Genomic DNA, 22766 nt, shown 5'->3' with positions numbered 1-22766 from the left:
TAGTGGCACGCTCCAGTCTCAGCAGCAGCGTCTCCAACTCCTCCTCTGAATGAGCAGCTATTACCAAATCATCAGCATACATAACGTGGTTGAGCAATAGGGAGCCATCCCTTGACCGCACCCGGGCATCGATCAGCCTCCCATTATATCTGTACCATATGGAGATTCCCCCGGTACAGCTATTGAAGGCTTCACGAACTATGTGGCCAAAATAGATGTTAAATAATGTGGGAGCCAGAGGACATCCCTGTCGCACCCCAAGGTGTACAGTGAATGGCTCTGACTCCCGGCCACGTAGTTTTACCCGGGCCCGCTCACCATCATGAAGGTCCTTAATGATCGTGAGCAGAGGGTCAGGGACTCCAAAAGCACGAAGAACAACCCAGAGCCCAGGCCTACTGATGGTATCATAGGCCTTGACCAGGTCAATAAAGCAAAGATGTAGGTCTTGCTGGAATTCCCTACACCTCTGCTGTAGCAGACGGACAGAATATATATACACACATACATACACATACATATGTTCCGTGTGGCGGCTCCAAATCTCGCGAGGGACAACGTTTCGGACCACCACCAAATCACCACTGTCGTCCTCCCGTGACTCACCCTTGGACCTCAGATTTTCCTCGCACGCGCCCATTGATCGCTCCGCTCGGCGAGACCCCTTGGGTTATCAACGCGGGCTTGTTTATTGTCGCGGAACAATCTCACCGACCGGGGCCACCCAATGCCTCGCGGACGAGAGGCGCACCTCCGACTCGCGCGGTCGGCTGCGTACGGCGCGAGAAAAGTTCAACGCGCGTAGGGCTACGTAGGGTTCTACCCAGCCTCGCACACTTTAATCCCCGGTGCTGCCTTCACCAAACTTGATGCACGACCCTGCCTCTCGGAACCTGTGTGCACGCAACACCGTTTTTTGAACTTGCTCACGCGTCCCTCTGTAAACCCGGGGTTTCTGAGGGGTAACCGGGGTCCCCCAATTGGAAATTGGGGCATTCATTGCCCGATGGGCTTTCACCTGTGGCGCCACAGGCAATCAAAACAAAATCGGAACCTCTCCCGGTCAGCCCCCCCAACGCCCAGCGGTCGTAATTGACGAGCGCGGGGAGGTATGGTCAAAATACCACCACACACACACCAATGATATGCATTGAAAACTAATTTCTTTAGAACTGCTTTTTGTGTTTAGTTTGTTGTCGTTCCTCCACCGCACCTCCGATTAGCACGGTGCGAAAGGAGTTCAACATCCAGTAGATGCATAGCCGACGCAGCGTGCAGAGAGCAGTGCACTGGCTGGCAAATGGTTGTCAATGACCAAATGGTTGTGAATGACCGCTGTTATGGTGTCGTTCGTATCGATTGATGAGGTCCTGTTTTGTCAGTCCACTGCTGAATGAGGCCCTTCTACCCTCCCCGTACCTGTGCGAATGGTGGTGGTACATTTCGACCATACTTCACCGCGCTGGTCAGCGTGGGTTTTGACGAATTTTCCCGAATGCCGGCGTGGCGAGAGGCCTGTGGGGATGGAGGGAGGTGGTGCTGGGCAGGGAGAGGAGCACACACGGCGCCAGGGAGAGTAAAGCGCAGCTTTCACCTCGCTTCGTGGCCGTGATCCGTTTGTGCGATGTCGCGTCGAACCAACAACCCTACCGCCTACCCTCCCCCCACCCCACCAAACAAATTCGCCGCACGCCGTTCAGCAATCAAAGCCCAGACGACGTGCGCGTGGTGTGAGTCCGTCTTGGAAATAAAGATCCTTCTTAACCAGCTCAAATCTCCTCTTTACATTTGTATCCATCCTATCGAATTTTAAGTTAACTTCAATTCAAAGCAACGCCTTTGAAAGACGGGCAGACGAACGTAGGGGAAGACCTGATGCCAAGCGGTGCAGGTGATGATCTCTCTCTCTGGCGTACGGCAAGTATGTGCAAATCGCACGTCCAAGTTTAAGGGGCCGTCCATAATGACGTCACGCGATTTTGAACGATTTTTTACCCCCCCCAACCCACGTCACACGGCGTCACAAAAAGTCAGACTACCCCCCCTCAACCTCATTTCCATTTTGAAAATAAAATATGCTTCAAATCGCTTTAGACTATTGTCATTGTAGCGTGTGTTTAATGTGGCGCTGCACTCTGATGTTGTAGGAGTGTTGTTATAACAATTCTATATTTATCTAAAGGTGCGTATTTTTACGTGACGTCACATTTCTCAAACCCCCCCCCCCCCTCTTCACACATCGTCACAAATGTCTGACCCCCCCGCCCCAGGTGCGTGACGTCATTTATGGACGGCCCTTTACTCGGCGGCTCTGTCTTAGGCGTGCGATTTCGCTTCGCGCTGCGCCCGTTCCTTTGGGACGCATCTACTACCTCCCCCCCACACACATCGCGTGTGCCACGTGTACAGCTCCACTGCGCGCTGGTGGCCACCACGCGGAGCGCGACGTCGCCGCCCGGCAAGGACGTTGGGCACGACGACCCGGAGACGAACCCACGAGCAGCAAGGAGGGGGGAGGGTGGCGCTCAATGGCACTGCTAACTTCAGTTTTTCTCATGAGACGGGTGGTACGACACACATTGTCGTGTTTATAGAAACACAAGAGACACGCACACACACACACAATGACCCTGTCTGTACACACACACACACAAAAACAGTAAACTATTTCAAGTATATCCGATTATATATTTATTTAGGTTTAGATTGTATTTCACGATGCCAGCATAGAGGCGGTCGCAATCAAATCACGGCGAGCGATGATGGATCACAAAGCGGTCTGTGTGCGGCGGCGCGTGATGGCATGAAGCGTGAGGCGTGGGGGGGGGGCAGGTGAGCTTTAATCCAGGGACTCCTCTACGTACGAACATTCGACTTACGAACTTCCAGAGATACGAACAAACCTGGTCCGTATGTCCAGTTTGCCGTTCGGACCCGAGACTCGTAAGTTAGCTGCCGTGCAATAGGTGGCGGTGGTCGCATCTACATCTGCAGAACATCTACATTATTATACAACTTTTAAAGCCATTCCACGTGTTTAGTGTACATGCCGTACAACGTGTTTGGAATCGACCGGAGTAAAGTTGGACTTACGAACAATTCGACTTACGAACATACCTCTGGAATCTAACTCGTTCGTAAGTAGAGGAGCCCCTATATAGCGATAAAATCGTACACCCGACAATATCACCGATCAGAGATGTGCCAATATATGCTCACTGTGCATCGATCATCGAGATGAATTGTATAACATTCTGCTCAGTCGATCCATCATAAAATACAAAATAAAAACCCGGGGAGGGGGGCAGGCTGGGGGTTGGGGTTCGAGCCGAGCGGATGGGAGCGCGCGCGCCTGTAAGCCAGGCGAGGGTTAGTGGATCACGGAACGTATGTCGTGTGAAACTCCCTCCCCCGTGGGCGTCGAGGAGGAGAGCCACACATGTTGTCCTGGCTCACCACGAGTCGGCGGTCCAGCAAGGTGCGGACTCATCTTCATCTGTACCACCCGCACGCGCGCGCGTGCGTGTGTGTGTGTGAGTGTTGCCCCCCTCTCGTTCGCACCGCGTGCGTTTTCTCCAGTTGCTCCGGCTTCCTCCCCACGAGTACGGACGCTCGTGAAACCGACTGACATCCGAGTATGTCGAGGACCCCCAAAACTCGGGCAATTGTCGGTATCGTCGGAAAAACCGCCCCTGGCTACTGCCACTTCTTGATTTTTGTTAAACGCCGACACGTGAGACTCGACATGATCATCATTTTACAGGTGGGTCACGGGTGGTGCAAGGCTGCGTGGCCGTTTCTCTGGGTCAGGGGGACACTGGCGGTGACCCGGTGGCCTCGAGCGATCTGACGCCCACCGACAATGAACAAATGGTGATGACAACCCCCATCATCATCATCATCGTGCTGCTGTCAAGCCTCCCCCAATGGTTTCAAATGTGTGGCGGCCCTCACACTGATGATGTCTTATCGGCGAAAATGCCCCCCCCCCATTCCAACTCTGAAAATTCGTGAAGAACGCCGCTCTGGATGGATGAGTCCTTGGCAGATGGCTGCAGGTGTGCCGACTTTGTGAAACAGTTCCACGGTGCGCTAACCACTGCACCACCGCTACAAAACCCAACAATTCCGAAAATTCAGGATTCGTTAAACCGACAACAACCAATGGTGTCGAGTCTCTTGATGGGCTCGCGGAGTAATTTCTCAACTTATTTTCACGTAAAAAAAATCAACGGAGCACATGTTCTTGAGATTTTAGTTGAACTCGTGAGGCAGGTACCGGTCAGGTAAGGTCAAGTCACCTGTGCAGGTGTCAGGTATTGTGACTTCACCTGCAAAGACTCACCCTCGTTGTACTCCTGTGAGTCAATGCCTCACCAGTCACGGGACCAGATATCTGTGCTGTGACCTCACCTGTTACCGATTCTCAGCTGTGATGTGTTCACCCACCTGACACAGTGACACCTCACACAGTGACACCTCACACAGTGACACCTCACACACCTCACACAGTGACACCTCACACACCTGACACAGTGACACCTCACACACCTCACACAGTGACACCTCACACACTTCACACAGTGACACCTCACACACCTCACACACCTCACACACCTCACACAGTGACACCTCACACAGTGACACCTCACAGAGTGACACCTCACACAGTGACACCTCACACACCTCACACAGTGACACCGCCACACCTCACACAGTGACACCTCACACAGTGACACCTCACACAGTGACACCTCACAGAGTGACACCTCACACACCACACACAGTGACACCTCACACACCTCACACACCTCACACAGTGACACCTCACACACCTCACACACCTCACACAGTGACACCTCACACAGTGACACCTCACACACCTCACACAGTGATACCTCACACATCTCACAGAGTGACACCTCATACACCTCACACAGTGACACCTCACACAGTGACACCTCACACAGTGACACCTCACACAGTGACACCTCACACATCTCACAGAGTGACACCTCACACACCTCACACAGTGATACCTCACACATCTCACAGAGTGACACCTCATACACCTCACACAGTGACACCTCACACAGTGACACCTCACACAGTGACACCTCACACAGTGACACCTCACACAGTGACACCTCACACATCTCACAGAGTGACACCTCACACACCTCACAGAGTGACACCTCACACACCTCACACAGTGACACCTCACACACCTCACACAGTGACACCTCACACAGTGACACCTCACACACCTCACACAGTGACACCTCACACAGTGACACCTCACACAGTGACACCTCACACAGTGACACCGCACACAGTGACACCTCACACACCTCACACAGTGACACCTCACAGAGTGACACCTCACATACCTCACACAGTGACACCTCACACAGTGACACCTCACACACCTCAAACAGTGACACCTCACACAGTGACACCTCACACAGTGACACCTCACACACCTCACACAGTGACACCTCACACACCTCACACAGTGACACCTCACACAGTGACACCTCACACAGTGACACCTCACACAGTGACACCTCACATAGTGACACCTCACACAGTGACACCTCACACAGTGACACCTCACCTCAAACAGTGACACCTCACACAGTGACACCTCACACAGTGACACCGCACACAGTGACACCTCACACAGTGACACCGCACACACCTCACACAGTGACACCTCACACACCTGACACAGTGACACCTCACACAGTGACACCTCACACAGTGACACCTCACACAGTGACACCTCACACAGTGACACCTCACACAGTGACACCTCACACAGTGACACCGCACACACCTGACACAGTGCCGGTGCGTGGCGCGTTTGCCATGCACAGGGACGAAGAGGCAGACGGGAGCCGGTGGGGAGATGTTAACACCTCGGGCTTTATTAGAATATTTGGCTAACAAATAAACACTTGTACGCGAGAGAGAGAGGGATAGCGCAAATCTAAAATAAAAAAAATAGAGAGATGATCAGGGTAAAATATACCTGTCTAAGAGGTACTCGTCGTGAATATAAACGGAACCGATATTGATACCAGAAACAAAAAACGATTCGTCCCTTATACAAAAAACTGAATCATTATAATAATAATCGTTATAATCATGATCGGACGCATGGCACGCAGCGACGGAGGCGAGGAGTCAGACGGCGTCAGAGGCCTTGCCGGTGGCAGGGGTACGAAGAGGGAATGACCCGTGCGGCAGACATCCATCCCCGCAGTCCCCACCGCGACCCCCATGGTCTACCCCCTCGCAGACCAAACCCCCAACCCCGTACGTATCCCCTGCCCGCCCCCGCTGGACAAATCCAAAGCCCCCGACCCCTGCCACCCCCCACTTCATCTGACACAGGCCACTGGGCCCAGGTCAGAAAGGTCAGAACCCTGAATTTTCACCCAGCAGACGATGGGCACGTCTCAACCGCAGGGGTTGCTGGTGCCCCGGCGGTATCTTCGCGCAGAATTAGCCGGGGGCTCCGAAGAAGCTCCCAGGGGGGTGGGGACCGAAACGTCGGTTGGGCAGCATGACCCTCTCCCAAAACCGGACCCCCCCCCACCGCCCCCTCGCCGATAAATGCGCGTGTGGCGCGACCGCGAAAAACCCACGCGATCGAGCGACGTTTTCCCCCTTCCGGAACCCGCCGCGTCGCAGCCCGAGCGCGGCTTGGTACCTGCGCCAGCCGAACGTCCGCGCCGTACCGGATCACCGCCGGTTTGGCACCTACATCTCCACCGCGGCTGCACGGACTGGGGGGGGGGGGGGGGGTTGGGGCGGTTATCGCTCGGGGGGTCAACCCGATTCGCGGCCAACACCACGCAGCCGGGCCAGCCACCGCCGCCACCATAACTGCGGCACGGCCTCTGAGATTCAACGGTGGAACCAACAAGGGGGTGGGTATGGGGGGTGTAGGGGGGGGGCATTGTCGCCCCCATCCCCTCCCCTCCATCTTGAGACCCTGACCATCGATTTCCCGTAGAAAACTACTTTGAATGAGTCCTGGCTCGGTGGGCGGGGGGTGGGGGGGGGGGGTACCCTGGCAGGGGCTCTGCCCGCCCACCACCCCCGAGCGAGGAACTCAGCACCGCTGCTGGAGCTGTGGGTTCTCCGGACGCCGGACGTGACAACGGAGCGACGGTGAAACGGCGACGTCAGGCGAATTGATGAATGTAGAGTTAGGGTGGAGCTCCGGTCGGGAGTGGGGCTTGCTGCTCACGGCTGGTTGTCTGGTCGGCTAGGGTCAGGGGTCAGTGAGTAGGCCTAAACCCGACTTGACAAACGAGTTAACATCGCGACCCGCTCTGCGTGGGGTCGTCACCTGGTCCAGGTTCCACCCTAAGAGTCCAAAAACTTGGCATCGGCTTGTGATGTGTAGCAAGATCTAGTGCCGGTGTACTGTTGTGGGTTTTTTTATTGCAGTCGTTGCCAACAGACCAAGCGCCAACGGAGAAACCCGCCGGGGGGTGTTTGGGCCTGTGGTGGAACGGATGGCGGGTCCCAGCTCTGCGTTGTGTCTCGATTCCTCGAGGCGCAGCGAGCGCGCGCACGCACGCACGCAAGACGAGTTCCTGTTCTTTTGGCACGAGTGGTTAATACGCGGAGCGAGCGAGTGGCGCTCGCAAACTCCGGACAAAAACACGCACACACAGGTAGAAGGTGAAGGCGGAGCCCTGCGATTTGCCTTGCTCATGCGACTGGCTGGCGGAAGAGGCCTCCACTAGAGAGGGAGCTCAAGACAGCACCCCCACACCCCACCCCCCCCAACGAGAGAGTGTGTTTGGCCTCCTCTTCCGCGATGGCCAAACCGTCTTTAAAGACGAGGTGGGAGTACCCACACTTTACCCCACCATACGCGACCTGCCGATCGAATAACTGTGGTTGCATCTATATCTACAACTTATGGGAGGATAGAGGAGGTGGCGGTGAGACAGAGGGGGGGGGGGGGGTAATTAAGAAACTTGGGCCATGGTATCAACTGCCGCCCCGGGAGACTGAACTGGTGCCCTCTGTTCGCATCATCACCCTGACCTCTTCAATCCCATTAGCCTCGGCGATAAAAGCCCAGTGGGCACATGCCAAGCCCCCCCCCCCCCCTCCATCCCCCAAGGCATGGCCTATGGGCCCCGAGGGTTGCTTCCCTAGACCACAGCCCTGTAGCATGGGGGTATGGAGGGGGCTGGAGGGGACACAGCACTACACTCCCCAACATATAAATTGTTAATAAGTTCCAGAGCTTCATACAGAACACATGAGGGGGGCGACAGCCGGGTGTTGTTTGATTGACTCACTCTGTTCAACACTTCAACGTGTGTGTCAGGCTTGTGTCACTCCGACCGTGTTGTGCACCACCCCTGAGTTTGTTAATGTTCCCCCCCCCAAACATCCCCCCCCAACCCCACCCCCCCCCACAAGGCCACGCTCCAGGGCTGCGAGGTGACCTCTCTGGGTCACGCGACGGGCGACCCCCCCGGATGTGGGGGGTGACCCCCCGGCTGCGGGTGGCGACCCCCCCGGCTGTGGCTCGCGACGTCAAAAACTCCTCCCGGCAACCGCAGGACCACCGATCGGGGTCATCGGCCCACCGGCGGCAAGGCCAATACGACCGCGGAAATCTCCAAAAGTAAGAAGCGTAGCCCGCTAATATTGCCGCGAACGAAATCTCAGCGCGAAGCATTTCGAGTACAAAAATAAAGGGAGCGAGAGAGATATGAAATAAAAATACAAACTTAATTTTGTTTGTTGTTGCACGCGATTATACACACGCAGGGCTTACACGGGCCTGGCGCGAGACCACTCCGGACGTCGGCGCGGCTCGTGGTGATGGTGTGACTGGGGGATTGACGGTGGTGGCGATGGTTGGCGGTGGTTGCGGTGCGGGTGCCGCGTGCGGTCGAGAAGATTTGTCGGGACCGTAGCACCCCCTCCCGCCGGCACCAAGAAACGACGGCGGCGTGGTTATCGGGAGGATGGAGTGGCCTGGCCTCACGCCGGGGAGGTGACTCGGTGTTGCGGTGTGTTTGGTTCGCACGCACAGGGCCCGTCCTCCTCCCACCGGGTCGTACGAGGCCCCGCAACGCGACGCAGTGGCCCGCAACTCGCGAGGGCCTCCTCCCCACCTCCCCACGGCCACGACGAACCTTTGCAGAGTGAACCCACGTGGGCCCCGAGTCACTGTACACCCAATTCCTTAACCCGAGTCCCCCGTACGAATGGAGAAACGATAACGACGACAGCGACGACGTTTAACGATAAAAAAAAAAATTAACGATGGCGACGTCGATCATAATTGCATGATTAAAAGGTAAGGGGGAGGGGGGGGCACCTTAATTACCGTAACAAAATGACAAAAATAAAACGATAAAAAAAAGGGACCGCTTGTGTGTTGTCGTTGAGTGTTCAGCGCAGCGTGGTGGTGGTGGCGGATGCACCGGTCGGGTAGAGCGCGGGAGTCGCGCGTCCGTCTCTCGACAAGAGGCAGCTACGATGAATTGCACGGGAAAAAATGTGCATCCAGGAATGACCCCCCCCCCCTAACCCACCCCAACCCCCCTCCCGAGACCAAATCACCCCCGCCCCACACTGCGGGGAATTCTATTCCCTAGTGAACGCACGCACAGGCACAGGGACTTAACGAACCAACCCTGCCCCCCCCCCACCTCCCCCCCCTTACCCACCTCTTACCCCCACCCCATACATACCACGCACAAACCCTCCACCTCCAACTCATCACTCCGGCGATGCTACGCGGAAAAGTGTACTTACAGAGTTTCCCTCTTTAAAAATTTACATTTTTCGTGTTACTTATCTCTCTCAATAATAAAAAGCACAGGCTGGTTATAATAATAATGTACATTAAAAAAAGGAAAGAAGGAGAAAATAATTTCAATCGTTTAGCGGTCGCCCGTTGATTTTCATTTCCAGACTTGGCAGCGCGAAGAATCGCTGCATCCAATCGGGTGCCGGGAGATTGGGAGGCGGGGGGGGGGGTCAGTGGGGTGGGGGGTTTAGTGGAGTGGGGGGGGGGGGCAGGAGGGTGTGGAGGGCGGTGGTCTTGGCAAGGTGCTCTCGGACCATACCGTTCGTGGCGGGGGGAGGGGGGGTTCCCCGGCTCGCCGACAGGAAAGCGTGGTCCTGCTGTGTTCACGGGGACTCGACTCTCGTTCCGCCATTGCTGCCATTGCTTCTTGTTGCTTCCACAAAATTGCAACTCCGATTTTTCGTTCTTTTGAATATTCGCTTCTAAATCCCACCGCCACCCCCCCCCCCCCCCAAACTGGTGCCGAAGTCCAGACCGAGTGCAGCGTTAATGACGCCAGTTCTTCTCCTCCTCCTCCGCCCCCCTCCTCACCCCCCACCACCGCCCCCCATCCGCCCCTCCCCTTCTTCCCCCAGTGTTCCGTTCTTTCGTACAAAATAGCTTCGTCTCTTTCTGCTCTGTACAAGGGCACATCGCCAAGAGTTCTCAGCAGACGGGGGGGGGGGGGCACGGGTGAGAGTTGGTGGCGGGCGAGCGAGTGGTCAGGCGGGTGGACGGGTGAGCGAGCGGGCGGGCGAGCGGGTGGGCGAGCGAGCGGTTCGATAGAGTCGGCCCGTGCTCACCAGCGCTGCCTGTCTTCTCGCCCTCGCCGCCCGGGGCGAGGAAAATCCGAGGTCCACACTGCGCCGGAAACGGGGGCCTCAATTTTTGATTGGACGACGACGAGGAGGATGAGAACGAGGAGGAGGACGAGGAGGAGGAAGGGCTCGGGTTCAAGTTTTACCGTTTGGCCAATCAGGAGGCTTGTAAGTGGGGTCGCCGTGGCGACGCGGCCTTTATGTTGCATAGTGGTCGAAGCTGCCCAGGTACTCGAGTGCGGCGCGGTAGCAGAGCTGGTACTGATCCTGAAACGGCGAACAACAATGATGACGACGACTCAGCACTCGTCCGTCAACCGCGCCACGCCAAAGCGGAACAGTATTGTGACGGACGACGGTTCGGGCAACGGCCCGTCCTCAAAGCCAAGTTAGTGCAAGCGTGGCCCGCGTCTCCGAGTCCGCTTAAACAACGCCTGCAACATTTTTTGGGGGGCTCAACCGGGATGCACGGCAGCGCCCGTCCCTTCACGTCATGGGGTTAAAGGTGACAGGTCGGTGGGTCACAGGAGACGGGTCACAGGTGGATAGATCAATGGGTCACGAGTGGCAGTGTCAAGAGGTCCACAGGGTTATAGGGCCACAGGTAAGAGGTGCAAAGTGACTGCTGAAAAGGTCATGGGGGTCACAGGTGACAAATGACAGACTCACATGAGAGAGGTAACACGGTCACAGGGGCACAGGTGAGACAGGTCACTGAGTCATGGGTAAGTTCACAGGGTCACAGGAAGTGTGTGTGTGTGTGTCTCTGTGTTTCTGTGTCTGTGTGTGTTTCTCGTGTCTCTGTGTGTGTCTGTTTCCGTGCCTTTGCGTGTGTCTGTTTCCGTGTCTTTGCGTGTGTGTGTCTCTCGTATCTCTGTCTGTATGTATCTGTGTTTTCGTGTCTTTGTGTGTGTCTCTCAAGTCTCTATGTGTGCGTCTCTGTGTTTCCATATGTGTGCGTGTCTCCCGTATCTCTGTGGATGCCTGTGTGTTTCCGTGTCTGTATGTGTGTGTTGTTCTGTGTATCCATGTCTCTGTGTCGTGTGCCTTCGGTGTCTCTGCGTGTACGCCTCTGTGTTTCCGTGTCTCTGTGCGCGAGTCACCTCCGTCTGGACGGCTGCCGGCCTCTGCGTGCGCAGCATCTTCACCGTCTGGAACACGTCCACCACGCCCTCGTAGCGCATGCGCTCCAGCACGATGCTCAGCGTGATGAACACGCCCGTCCGGCCCACGCCCGCACTGCAGGGGGGGGGGGGAAGCAGGGGTTGGTGGGGAGCAGGGAGTAGCAGGGGGAGGAAGGGGGAGTGGCGGATCAGGGGGAGGAGGAGGAGGAGGGGGGAGGGAGCATGGAGGAAGTGGGAATAGAGGGAGGGAGTTATGGAGGGAAGGGCACACGGGGGCATTGCGGTTGACGCGTGGCCATTGTGGGCTGTGTGGAGATTGGTGGAGTGTGGCTGAGCGGGTGACAGAATGGGTGACCGAGGGTGGCCGAATGGGCTTCGGAGTGCAGGAGAGCAGGTGTGGTGAAGTGTGAGCGGGCGAGCGGGCGAGTCGGTGGGGAAGTCGGTAGGCGAGTCAGTGGCGGGCGAGCGGGTGAGTCGGTGGCGGTACTGCCGACGAGGGTCACCTGCAGTGCACGGTGATGGGCCCGTCCTGGCCAAACTGCTCCTTGGTCTTGTGCACCTGACCGATGAAGTCGATGAAGCCCTCGCCCGACTTGGGCACGCCCTGCTCGGGCCAGTCCGTGAACTGGAACTGGCGCACGGTGCGGGACTGCCCGTCCTGCGCACGGCGACCGACAGACATGGTCAAGACAGTCGGCCAAGACAGCCGGTCAGGCACACGTGCAGTCATGTGGTCGGGTACACAACAGGTCACGAATTTGGGGAATAAATTCGGTAAACGAACATAGACAGCCAGGAATATGGCAACACGGATGCGCGGCAACACGGATGCATGGACACATGGATGCATGGACGCACGGATGCATGGACGCACGGATGCATGGACACACGGATGCATGGACACACGGATGCATGGACACACGGATGCATGGCCACACGGATGCATGGACACACGGATGCATGGACACACGGATGCATGGACACACGGATGCATGGCCACACGGATGCATGGACACACGGATGCATGGACACACGGATGCATGGACACACGGATGCATGGCCACACGGATGCATGGACACACGGATGCGTGAGTGCGCAGGAGCGTGGGCACACGGGCGCGCAGGCAGAATGAAAGCTCCTACTCACCCTGGCGTCGGTGACCTTGAACTCGCGCAGGATGTACTGCGGCATGTTGTACTCGGCCATGGGGTCCACCACGAAGTACTGGTAGCGCGCCGAGCGCTCCGCCGGCCAGTACTGGTGGCACTTCTCCTGCGCTCGGGACACGCGAGGACACACGGCGGGCACACGGCGGGCACACGGCGGGCACACGAGGGACACATGGGGGACACACGCGATACACAAGGGACACAGGGGACAAACACGAGGACACACGGGGACACATTTGGGACACACGGGGGACACACGGGGACACACGCGATACACGGAATGTTATTGATGTATAAGCAACTGCCCACATCAGTCACAAAGATGTATAGCAGCTACGGAAAAAAACCCTAACCTTGCCTCAATGTCTGAATTGCCATTTATCATGACGTGAGTGAGTGTGCACGTGTGTTGTTTGTGTGCTTGTATACCCGTGCGTTCAGACGAGTATATGATTGTGTTTCTATCTAAGTGTGACAGAGAGCTGAGGAGCGATTCTCTAAACAACGAGCGGAGCCCTAGGGGGCCAAAACGCAGCAAGTTGGCACAGTAGGGGGCACAGGTGCTGCATCTGCCGGTCATCTCAGTGAGTCAAACCATGGCACCTTGGTCAGTGCCATGACGCCCTGCCAGCAGCGAGCCTTCCTCACTTCACGTAGCACAAGCGGGATGGTGATGTCAGCTGCTGTTGTTGTTGTTGTTGTGTCTTTGTGTGCGTGCTTGATTGTCCGTGTGTGTGTGCGTGCGCGCCGCACCCGTCCCATCTCGCGCAGCTTGGTGAGCATCACCACGATGGTGGAGTTGTGCTCCCACAGCATCCTCCAGAAGTCCTCCGTCGTCTCAGCCATCGGACCCTGCGTGGCGATGTACGCTGCCTGCTGCCTGCGCTCACGTGCGTACACGTGCACACCCGCACGCACGCAAGTACGCGCGCGTCAGTACGCTGCAGCGGCCCCATTGGCCAATTCCCACGATCCCTAGCCCAGAACCGTGGCGCGATTGTTGGTGTTTATTTCTTCATTAAAATACAACACCTTCAAAGTGCCCGTTGAGTTGGCGAGCCAAGCTGGGCCAGGAATGGGCAAGGACACGCGCACCACCTCTTTTCATCCAGGGCAACCGGGAGCACTTTTTTTTTCACGAACGCGGACCGCACGCCGTTAATAACAGTGATGCGGCATGGGGGAACGATAAAGCACGCGGTGGCCGTGCCCTCATCTCGGTCGTTTGTCACGCAGCCTCGGGACGTCCGCGGGGCCGACTACGCAGCGCCAGTGCGACCGAGTCCGCGGCAATTCCTCACCGGAAGCGTGTTTTGCTTCACGAGCACGCCAGACTGCCGCGTCAAACGAGGAACCGTCGGCGCTCGGGGACTTGCCGTGACGGGCGATCTCGTGGCCGATCGGCGGAATTGCATTTCCAATGAATGGCGGGAGGGCGATTCTGTGATTGATGGAATACGACAACCGTTCAATGTCCAGTAGGCTCACAGCACGAGTCCAGCGGATGGCGTTGCCGTCGGCTGGCCGGAGGTTACCCTGGCACGTGGCCCGGTGGCAGCTACCGGCTTGCCGGCAACTTGCCGGCAGCTGCCGCCGCGTTGTTGGCGCATTCGTCAACAACGCGGTGGCCTTAGACGCGTCGTTTCGGGCAATAACACTTCTTTATGGCACACACACACAGAGGCCAGGAAGGTAGAGGTAGCGATAGCCTAGTTTAGTTCAACATCATTTTGTTCAACCAGAGGTGAGAACTCAAGAGAAACAGTGTAGTCACAACTGCACGAGAGGCCTGGGGAATTAGTCTGTCCTATGTACGTTGAACTTCTTTCGCGCCTTACGTAGCCAACCATTCCAATCGGAGACGCGGGGGAAGGACAACAAACTAAACACAAAAAGCAGTTTTCAAGAAATGTTCCGCTTGCTGGAAGGAGCGCACAGCACGTGGGGCGAAACGTCGGACATCGTAACAAACAACGCCACCACGACACAAAACAACCCGAGAACAGAGAGCTAGGGGAGCCCGGTCCCGCCAGCCAGTACTAACGCACGCCGTGTGCAGTGGGACATCACGACGTCGTCCCTGTCTGTGTGTGCGTGCGTCTGCGCGTTGTGTCCCTCCGATTGTCTCTGTCAGCGTCTCGAGCGTGCGTGGGGAGCGGCAGCGCCGCGGTTAGCGCTCTGCGTTACGAAACCCCGGCGACCCCAGTTTCGAGCGCCGTGTACCGGCCGCGGAGGTGCCGGTACAGAGTGTGGCACAAACACCGGCCGCAGAGGCACCGGTGTGTGGGCTTAGCGGGTGGGCGGCTGGCTGGCGGCGCGTACCGGTATCCGTCGACGAAGCTGGCGTTGATGTAGTCGGAGCCCTCGACGCCGCGGATCGGCTGCAGCGGCACGCGCGTCGCCTCGTACGGCATCACGTTCACCAGCCGGTTCTTGAACTTGTTGCACGGCAGGTTGGCGCTGATGAAGCGCGACGGGCTCGACTTGCCGAGCGCCAACCGCTGCACGCACGCACGCACGCAGGAGAGCGAGCGTACATCGCGGGGTCAGGCCACGAACTCTCGCGCGCGAGGGGGGTAAAGGTCGCGACCTCGCTTCGGGAGCGGCAGGCCCACACGACGGGTTCGTCGACGATGCCGTGGAGCCCGGGAATAACCGCTGCGGACACGTCTAAATCGGGGAAGAAAAATCATGCACGTGCAAAGGATTCTGTGCTGCTCAAACACATCCGAGGGTTTGTCCTCGGATGTGTTGGAGTCGTGACCACGACGGCAGAGCTCGCGCCGTGTGTGCAGGAAGCAGTGTGATCGTGGGTCGCGGCCTGACACTGAGGCTCGGATAGCGCCTCTGCCGTGGAGGCAACGATGGGGCTACGCTTCGATCAGTGTGTCCGGTTGTCTTTAGAGTGAGTCCCCAGCAGTATCACAGCTTTGCCCTAAGGTTTCGTTCACATCGCTTCGTATTCACGAGGCTTATCGTGGGCGCCCTCCTCCCGCGCCGCTTTTAGACGGACGGACTCCCGAACAACGGACGTCGGGACTCACCCGGAACTCGAGCTGCATGCGCGTGGTGTTCTCGCCGGGCTCCGCCGTGCCCAGCTGCTGCAGGTGCGCGTAGAGCGTGCGCGCCGGCACCTCGGTGGGGCCCGCCGTCGCTGCCTCGAGCAGCGCCTCGTGCACGAACACGTACTGCTCCTCCGTCTGCACCGTGTAGTTGCGCTGCGAGCGCAGGCACGTGACGAAGCCGTACACGTCCGCCGTGCGCTCCGAGCGCAGGCGCTCCAGGGTGGCGTCCAGCACGACGAAGCAGCCCGTGCGGCCCACGCCGGCGCTGCGGAACACACAAGCGCGCGACGAGCCCAGAGTGAGAGAGAGGGGGCGGACAGAAACAAAGGCCGAAGGTGAGGGTCCGTCCACCCCCCCCCCCCTCTCCGCAGTGCGGTTTCGTACTGGGATTGGAACAAAAAAGTTTTGCTGGCTGGCTGGCTGGCGCGGGCGGGCGGGCAAGAGTTCAGCGGTGACGTCACCGCGGGTGGCAGGAATCGTGTGTGAACTAAAACTGCGCAGTTTAGATTGACCCGGGCTGACTGAGAATCGCGTCTGGGTTTGGTCTACAGTGGGAAAGACTGCGGCCCTAAAACCTGAAGCGAGGGGTCAACGCTGTCGGGTCGGGGAAGGTGTTGGGACGGGGGGCGGGGGGGTGGGGTGGTGGAGGAGGCGGGGGGTAGGTCCGGGGATGGGGGATGGCGAGGGTTGAGAGCGGGGGGGGGGGGGCAGCACCTGCAGTGCACCACCATGGGGCCCGCATCGGACGGGTTGCAGGCCTTGACGCGCCGCAGGAACGCCAGGAAGGGCGTCGGGTACTCGGGGACGCCGTGGTCCGGCCACGCCGTGAACTGGAACTGCCGCACCTCGCGCTTCTCGTTGGAGCCGTTCTAGAGGGGTGGGGGTCGACATCGTCGACATCGTCGTCGTCACTGGTCATCGTGCGTGCGGTCGTCAGCCACGTTCTCTCCACTGCTGGATGAAGGCATCCGTGTAATGCGTCGTCCGCGGTCTCGCGATGCAGCGATTTCGTGGCGACGGTGAGAAAGGGCACGGAGGCAACAACGGCTGGTGTGGGTGAGTGTATCAGGGTGTGGGTGAGCGACGGTACCTTGTGCAGCGTGAAGGTGCGCACGGCATAGGAGGCGAGCTCCAGGGTGTCCACCAGGGACACTTGCACCAGCCCGTACGTCTCGCTGCCCCGCGCTGGCCAGTACTGGTCACACTTCACCTGCCGGGGGGCACGAGGGGGTGGGTGGGCGGGGGGGGGGGGTGCAGGGGGCACGGGGGTCAGCTGGCAGAAGCGGTGGCCGGGTTGGCTTGGAGGTCAGAGACGCCGAGACGCTGAGTGTAAATTCGGGATTCAGCCGCCCATCTGTGATTTGTGACTGGGATCTCTAGCGATGGTGAGTTGGTGGTCTCAGTGCGGTCACAAGTTCATGATACGGTTAATCACGTGGAGATCCACAGACGTCCACAGAGATCCATAGACTCACACAGAGACTCAAAGACTGGACTGTGATTAAACAAGTGCACATTGAGTTGATGGTCTCAGCCCGGTCAACAATTTTGGTTCTGCGATGAATTAGGCTAAATACCAGCCGTCCCGGTTTCACTGCCGTGCGATGACCACTACACTCACGCGGCAGTCGCACCGGAACGCCCTGCCCTCTGCCGTGTCCACCAGGTCACCTGAAAGGATTTTTGTGCAGCTTGGGAACGTGACATCGATTTCAGCGCCCGGTCGATTGGCCGATTAAAGTTGACCGCTCGACTGGACGTTTCGAATCATAAACGGCGGCCGTCCCCACGTCCCTGCATTCCGAACGAGCCACACCCGGCATGACACGGCCGATGATGTCACCAAGCCCTGCCCATCACCTCCCGTCCAGTGGCACACATGGAGATCTTCCCCCGACCCCTACCATATTATTTTTCGTTGAATCTGATGGGTTGGGTACTCGAAGTGATAATCGGAAGAGTAATCCGATTGGAACGAGCAGAGCTGGGCTCAACGCGTTTGTGAATAACGCTGTTGCATTAACGTGAAAAATACACAAAATATATATAAAATACACAATATATAAAATACACAATATATAATACACAATATATAAAATACACAATACATATTAAATACACAATATATAATACACAATATATAATACACAATATATAAAATACACAATATATAAAATACACACTATATATAAAATACACAATATATATAAAATACACAATATATATAAAAAATGCTTTGTGTTTTTTTTCGGTAAAGTCACGTAGAAAGAAAATCAAGTGGCTGACTTTACCGCAAGAGCCAAAAGTAATTCCTGCAGTCACGAAAGCTCTAAATTTAAACATACAAAATAGGCGACGTTTCGGGACATGGTCCTCCTTCACAGCAGATAGATGGCAGTGCTCTTGGTGAAAGTGCCGCGTTGTTTGGTTACGTGTGTTTGTGTCACCGCTGCCAATGCACACTCACCAAAATGGATTTTGTTCAATCTACTCGAGGACCCAATGAAAAAATAATCCCCATGCTGCTGCTGCCTGCCTGCCTGCCTCCCTCTGCTGGCAGCAGGACATCATGGTACACGCATTGCCACGAGCAGCCTGCGGGCGCTCACCAACGCCCAGTTGCTACGAGCAACAGAGTGCCGGCGTTTGCGCACCGCCCCGTTCGTGCCGAATTGCCCCCAGGAAGTGACCGGTTTGGACACCAATCGACTGAGTCGACCCAGGGGAGGTCCAGGACCGGTTCAGATAATCGTCACCGGTGTTGGGCGAGCGCCGTGAGCGCCGTGAGCGGCGATCGAAACTGGGGTCGCCGGGGTTTCGTAACGCGGAGCGCTAACCGCGGCGCTGCCGCTCCCCACGCACGCTCGAGACGCTGACAGAGACAATCGGAGGGACACACGCGCAGACGCACGCACACACAGACAGGGACGACGTCGTGATGTCCCACTGCACACGGCGTGCGTTAGTACTGGTTGGCGGGACCGGGCTCCCCTAGCTCTCTGTTCTCGGGTTGTTTTGTGTCGTGGTGGCGTTGTTTGTTACGATGTCCGACGTTTCGCCCCACGTGCTGTGCGCTCCTTCCAGCAAGCGAAACACGCCCGACGCGATAGCAGCATGGTACACGCTCGATTCGGTTGCCGGAGAATGTCTCGGCGTGGAGGGGCGAGCGAAACGGAAACCGAATTCGTTTCACACGGGCACAACCCAAAAAGCACAGCACCACAAAAATCTACGCTGGGTGAGAGAGCGGTGGGGGAAGGGGGGGGGGGGAAGGTGATTAGCGTTCGTGCAGGAAGAGCAGGGTGATGAGTTGGAGGAAGAGGAGTGGGCAAGAGGAGGGGGGGGGGGCACAACACACAGCGCTTGCCTTTTCAGACAGCACTGACTGGCACTGAATCTGAAAAGATGGAGAGGGAGCGAGAGGGAGAGAGAGAGAGATGGAATGAATGAATTAAAGAATCGAACAGATAAGCACGCATTCACACGGTCACACGCTCACACAGTGCGCTCCATCATCACGTGGTCACGCGATCACACGGGCGGGCGATCATCGCGGGGTGGCGGACGGGGTCGCGGGTGGGGAAAGCGGGCACGGTGGGCCTCACGCCCGTGACCGCGCGTCGGCGTGGCACGGCACCATTGGCTGGCGGCTGCGCAGGGAACGCGCCACCGCAGCGCCGTCACGCCAACGCTATTATCCGCGCGAGGAGGCATTAAATATGAATAGGAGCGGAGAGCAAATAGAGAGGCTCATCCATTTTAATGCGTATGTAAATGACAGGTGTTTAAAATAAATATACGGACACCGGCAGAGACCGTCCGCGGCAGGGAACGGAGAAGGGGGGCGGGGGCAGGGTGGAGGGGGATGGGGGAGGGGGCCAGTGGGGGCACTTGAAACGCAGGACAGAAAAGTTGAGAGAGAGGGAGGGAGGGGAGGAGGGACAGCAACCGACTGAGGCGACTCGATAATAAAAAATAAAAACCCCCATGATTGGACATCAAGAGCAAACATGAAAGATTTAAAAGCTTCTCCCAGAGCGCCGCACTGATGGGAAACGTAATTAGAGGCGGTGGCGGTGATTGATGGTGATGGTGACGATGATGGGGAGAAATGACGGGCGGGGGTGGCGGGTGACGCCAGCGACGGCCGGCGAAAGATGATGAATTTGACGAAGTCAATCAGTTGGCGCGATGGAGACGAGGAAGAAGCCGGCGGTGGAAATGGCGATTGGGGAGGTTGAGAGACCGGTGGTCTCTGTGTGAGTTTATGGGTCCCTGTGTGAGTCTATGGGTCTCTGTGTGAGTCTGTAGGTCTCTGTGGGAGTCTATGGGTCTCTGTGTGAGCCTATGGGTCTCTGTGTGGGTCTGTAGGTCTCTGTGGGAGTCTATGGGTCCCTGTGTGAGTCTATGGGTCTCTGTGTGAGTGTATGGGTCTCTGTGTAAGCCTGTGTATGTGCGTGTATGTATGTTGAACTTCTTTCTCACTGTACGTGCTAATCGAAGGTGCGTGGGGAAGGAGAACAAACAAAAAGCTGTTATAAAGAAGTGAGTTTTCGATGGCACGAGCTACGTGGATCATTGTTTGGCATTCGCCCTCCGGCGTTGCTGTTTTCTGGCCGTGCCACGCGTCGCTTCGGAAACCACGTCCGACGTTTCACCGCCACGGGTCACCCGAAAGGGCGCTCCCTTCCTCAGAATTCCTTGCCGGGTCCGAAACGTCGGACGTCGCGTCCCGAACGACGCAGCGGCGCAGCCCGGAAGCGCGCGGTGTGGTTCCGGGGGGAAGGAGGCGGGCACCCCGGACGGCTGCGCCGCTCGCTGCGGAGAGGTTCGCGGTGCGGATCTGGCGGCCGCCCTGGTTCATACATCCGGGTGTACGAACCCAAAACACGACGACGTACCGTCTTCGCCGCGATGGGCTTCAAAGAGCCCGCGACGTTCATTCGAAAATGAGCGGGGGCCAACTGTGCCTGGCGTCAAGACCCAAGTTTACTTCATTGGGTAAAACCACGCAGCGACATTGCCCCTTTCTGGCATACCCATTATGGCACGGACATGGGAGGCCAGCCCGTGGCAGCCCGTGGCAGCCCGTGGCAGCCCGTGGCAGCCCGTGGCTTCCTTTGCAAGGGCTCTGATTGACATGTCCGCCCAACTCGTCTGCATCTGTGGCCCCGACCCCTCTCTGATCTCTGGCCCCACAGCCTCCTCCTCCCCCTCCTCCCCCTCCCTCCGCGTCGTGGCAGATTTACTCCCTCCCTCCCTCCTTCACTCCCTCCCTCCCTGGTTCCGAGAGGGCCGCCTCTATCCGCGCGGAACGGACACCGAACAATTCCCATCGCTTGCATTTTGCGCGAGCGGACTGTCATGCAGTCAACGCCACCGCCCGCCAATCCACCCCGTCGCATCGTCATCGCGATAAAGGAGGGAGGGAGGAGGAAGGAGGTGCAACGTCGCCCGCTCTCACCCGGCACCGCTCCTCCAGGCGTGTCATCATGACGATGGTGGAGCTGCGCTGCTCCCACACCATCCTCCAGAAGTCGGCGAAGGTCTCGGGCAGCGGGCCCTGCGTGGCGATGTAGGCGTTCTGCTTGCGGTAGCCGTCCATGTAGTTTGCGTTGATGTAGTCGCTGCCCGGGACTCCTGCAAGCCAGGGTGGGAGGAAGCAAGAGAGCACGGGGAGATATAAAATGACGAAGACGATGACGACGACGACGAGATTTCTCTTTGATAAGAGACCCCCCCCCCCACTTTTTAAGCCGGTGGGTGTCACGGAGCATTTAACACGTGATAAACATTTTGAAAGGGGCACCCCCGGTGGCAGCTGTTCCTGAGCAGCACGAGGCGACTCAAGGATGGGGTGATGATTGCCGCTGTGTACAAACTCGTTGAGTAATTTCTCAGATTTGGTCAATTTTGGACCCTGATGCTAGCAGACAATGGCCAATTTGTTTCGACTGATGTCGACGTTTTACGCACAGCACCAGGTACTCATTTAAGGCCGAGTCGACCTAGGCGAGGTCCAGGACCGGTTCAGATATTCGTCGTCCGATGTTTGCCCGTGAGCGAAAATCGCTTCCCCAAAATGACAAAGATCCCCCAGTATGGCCTTAAAGACATACACACACACGGACAAAAACCAAATACACACGCAGACACTCGCATACACACGTACACACAGACGTGCATGGGCACGTAGAGATGGACACGTAAACGTACGGACACACACACGCACTGCCCTCACACACCTCCCCAGCTCGCCCTTTCCCCCCCCTGATATTGATTCATGTTAATGTGACTTATTGAATTATGTTAATATCGTAATATTGGATTATGTTAATGCAGGATATTGGATTATGATGCCTGCGAAATATTGGATTATGTTAATGTGCACGGTCAAGGTGTGCGCTTTATATGCGCCGCAAGATTTATGCACGAACACTGCAATTTTAATCGCGCGGCTTGCACGGAGATGCACTTGCCGCCCGCGGTTCTTTGGTGCGTTGGGAGAAGCGAGCGGTGCCGCCGCCGCCGCCGCCGTGGATTCTTTGCGACAGCGTCCATCCCCCCCTCTCCCTCCCCCCCCTCCGTTGGAATTGCACGTCGTGCGCAGCCCTCGTCCGCTCACGCATCGGTCGCCATTTAGTCTCGACCTCTGCACCTCGCGCGCAGCTGCGCCACGGGGGGGGGCCTCGGCCTCGTGACTTTGTCGCTGGACGCGAGTGAATTCTGCGCATTGTTAGGATTGATA

The 22766-nt window shown here is 57.3% G+C and overlaps 1 protein-coding gene across 30 annotated transcripts in view; it reads right to left on the bottom strand.

Annotated features, from left to right (window-relative positions):
* Window positions 1-5907: 5907 nt before the first annotated feature.
* The window catches only part of PTPRD (protein tyrosine phosphatase receptor type D), a 226045-nt gene continuing 209186 nt past the window's right edge, over window positions 5908-22766 (bottom strand). For all 30 annotated transcript variants that reach the window (XM_032970552.2, XM_032970560.2, XM_032970556.2 and 27 more), the window contains 10 exons: window positions 21483-21658; window positions 17109-17228; window positions 16733-16887; window positions 15998-16283; window positions 15276-15454; window positions 13707-13833; window positions 12931-13056; window positions 12287-12441; window positions 11763-11898; window positions 5908-10926 (listed from right to left, as the gene is read on the bottom strand). In XM_032970552.2, the coding sequence (XP_032826443.1) occupies window positions 10858-10926; window positions 11763-11898; window positions 12287-12441; window positions 12931-13056; window positions 13707-13833; window positions 15276-15454; window positions 15998-16283; window positions 16733-16887; window positions 17109-17228; window positions 21483-21658 (1529 nt within the window). In that variant the 3' untranslated portion in view covers window positions 5908-10857. The remainder of the gene's footprint in view (window positions 10927-11762; window positions 11899-12286; window positions 12442-12930; window positions 13057-13706; window positions 13834-15275; window positions 15455-15997; window positions 16284-16732; window positions 16888-17108; window positions 17229-21482; window positions 21659-22766) is intronic.

The sequence above is a fragment of the Petromyzon marinus genome, chromosome 44 (genome assembly GCF_048934315.1).
Source record: "Petromyzon marinus isolate PM22_M1 ecotype Great Lakes invasive population chromosome 44, UKy_Petmar_22M1.pri1.0, whole genome shotgun sequence".
Classification (NCBI taxonomy): Eukaryota; Metazoa; Chordata; class Hyperoartia; order Petromyzontiformes; family Petromyzontidae; genus Petromyzon; species Petromyzon marinus.
This window is presented reverse-complemented; position numbering and strand designations above follow the sequence as displayed.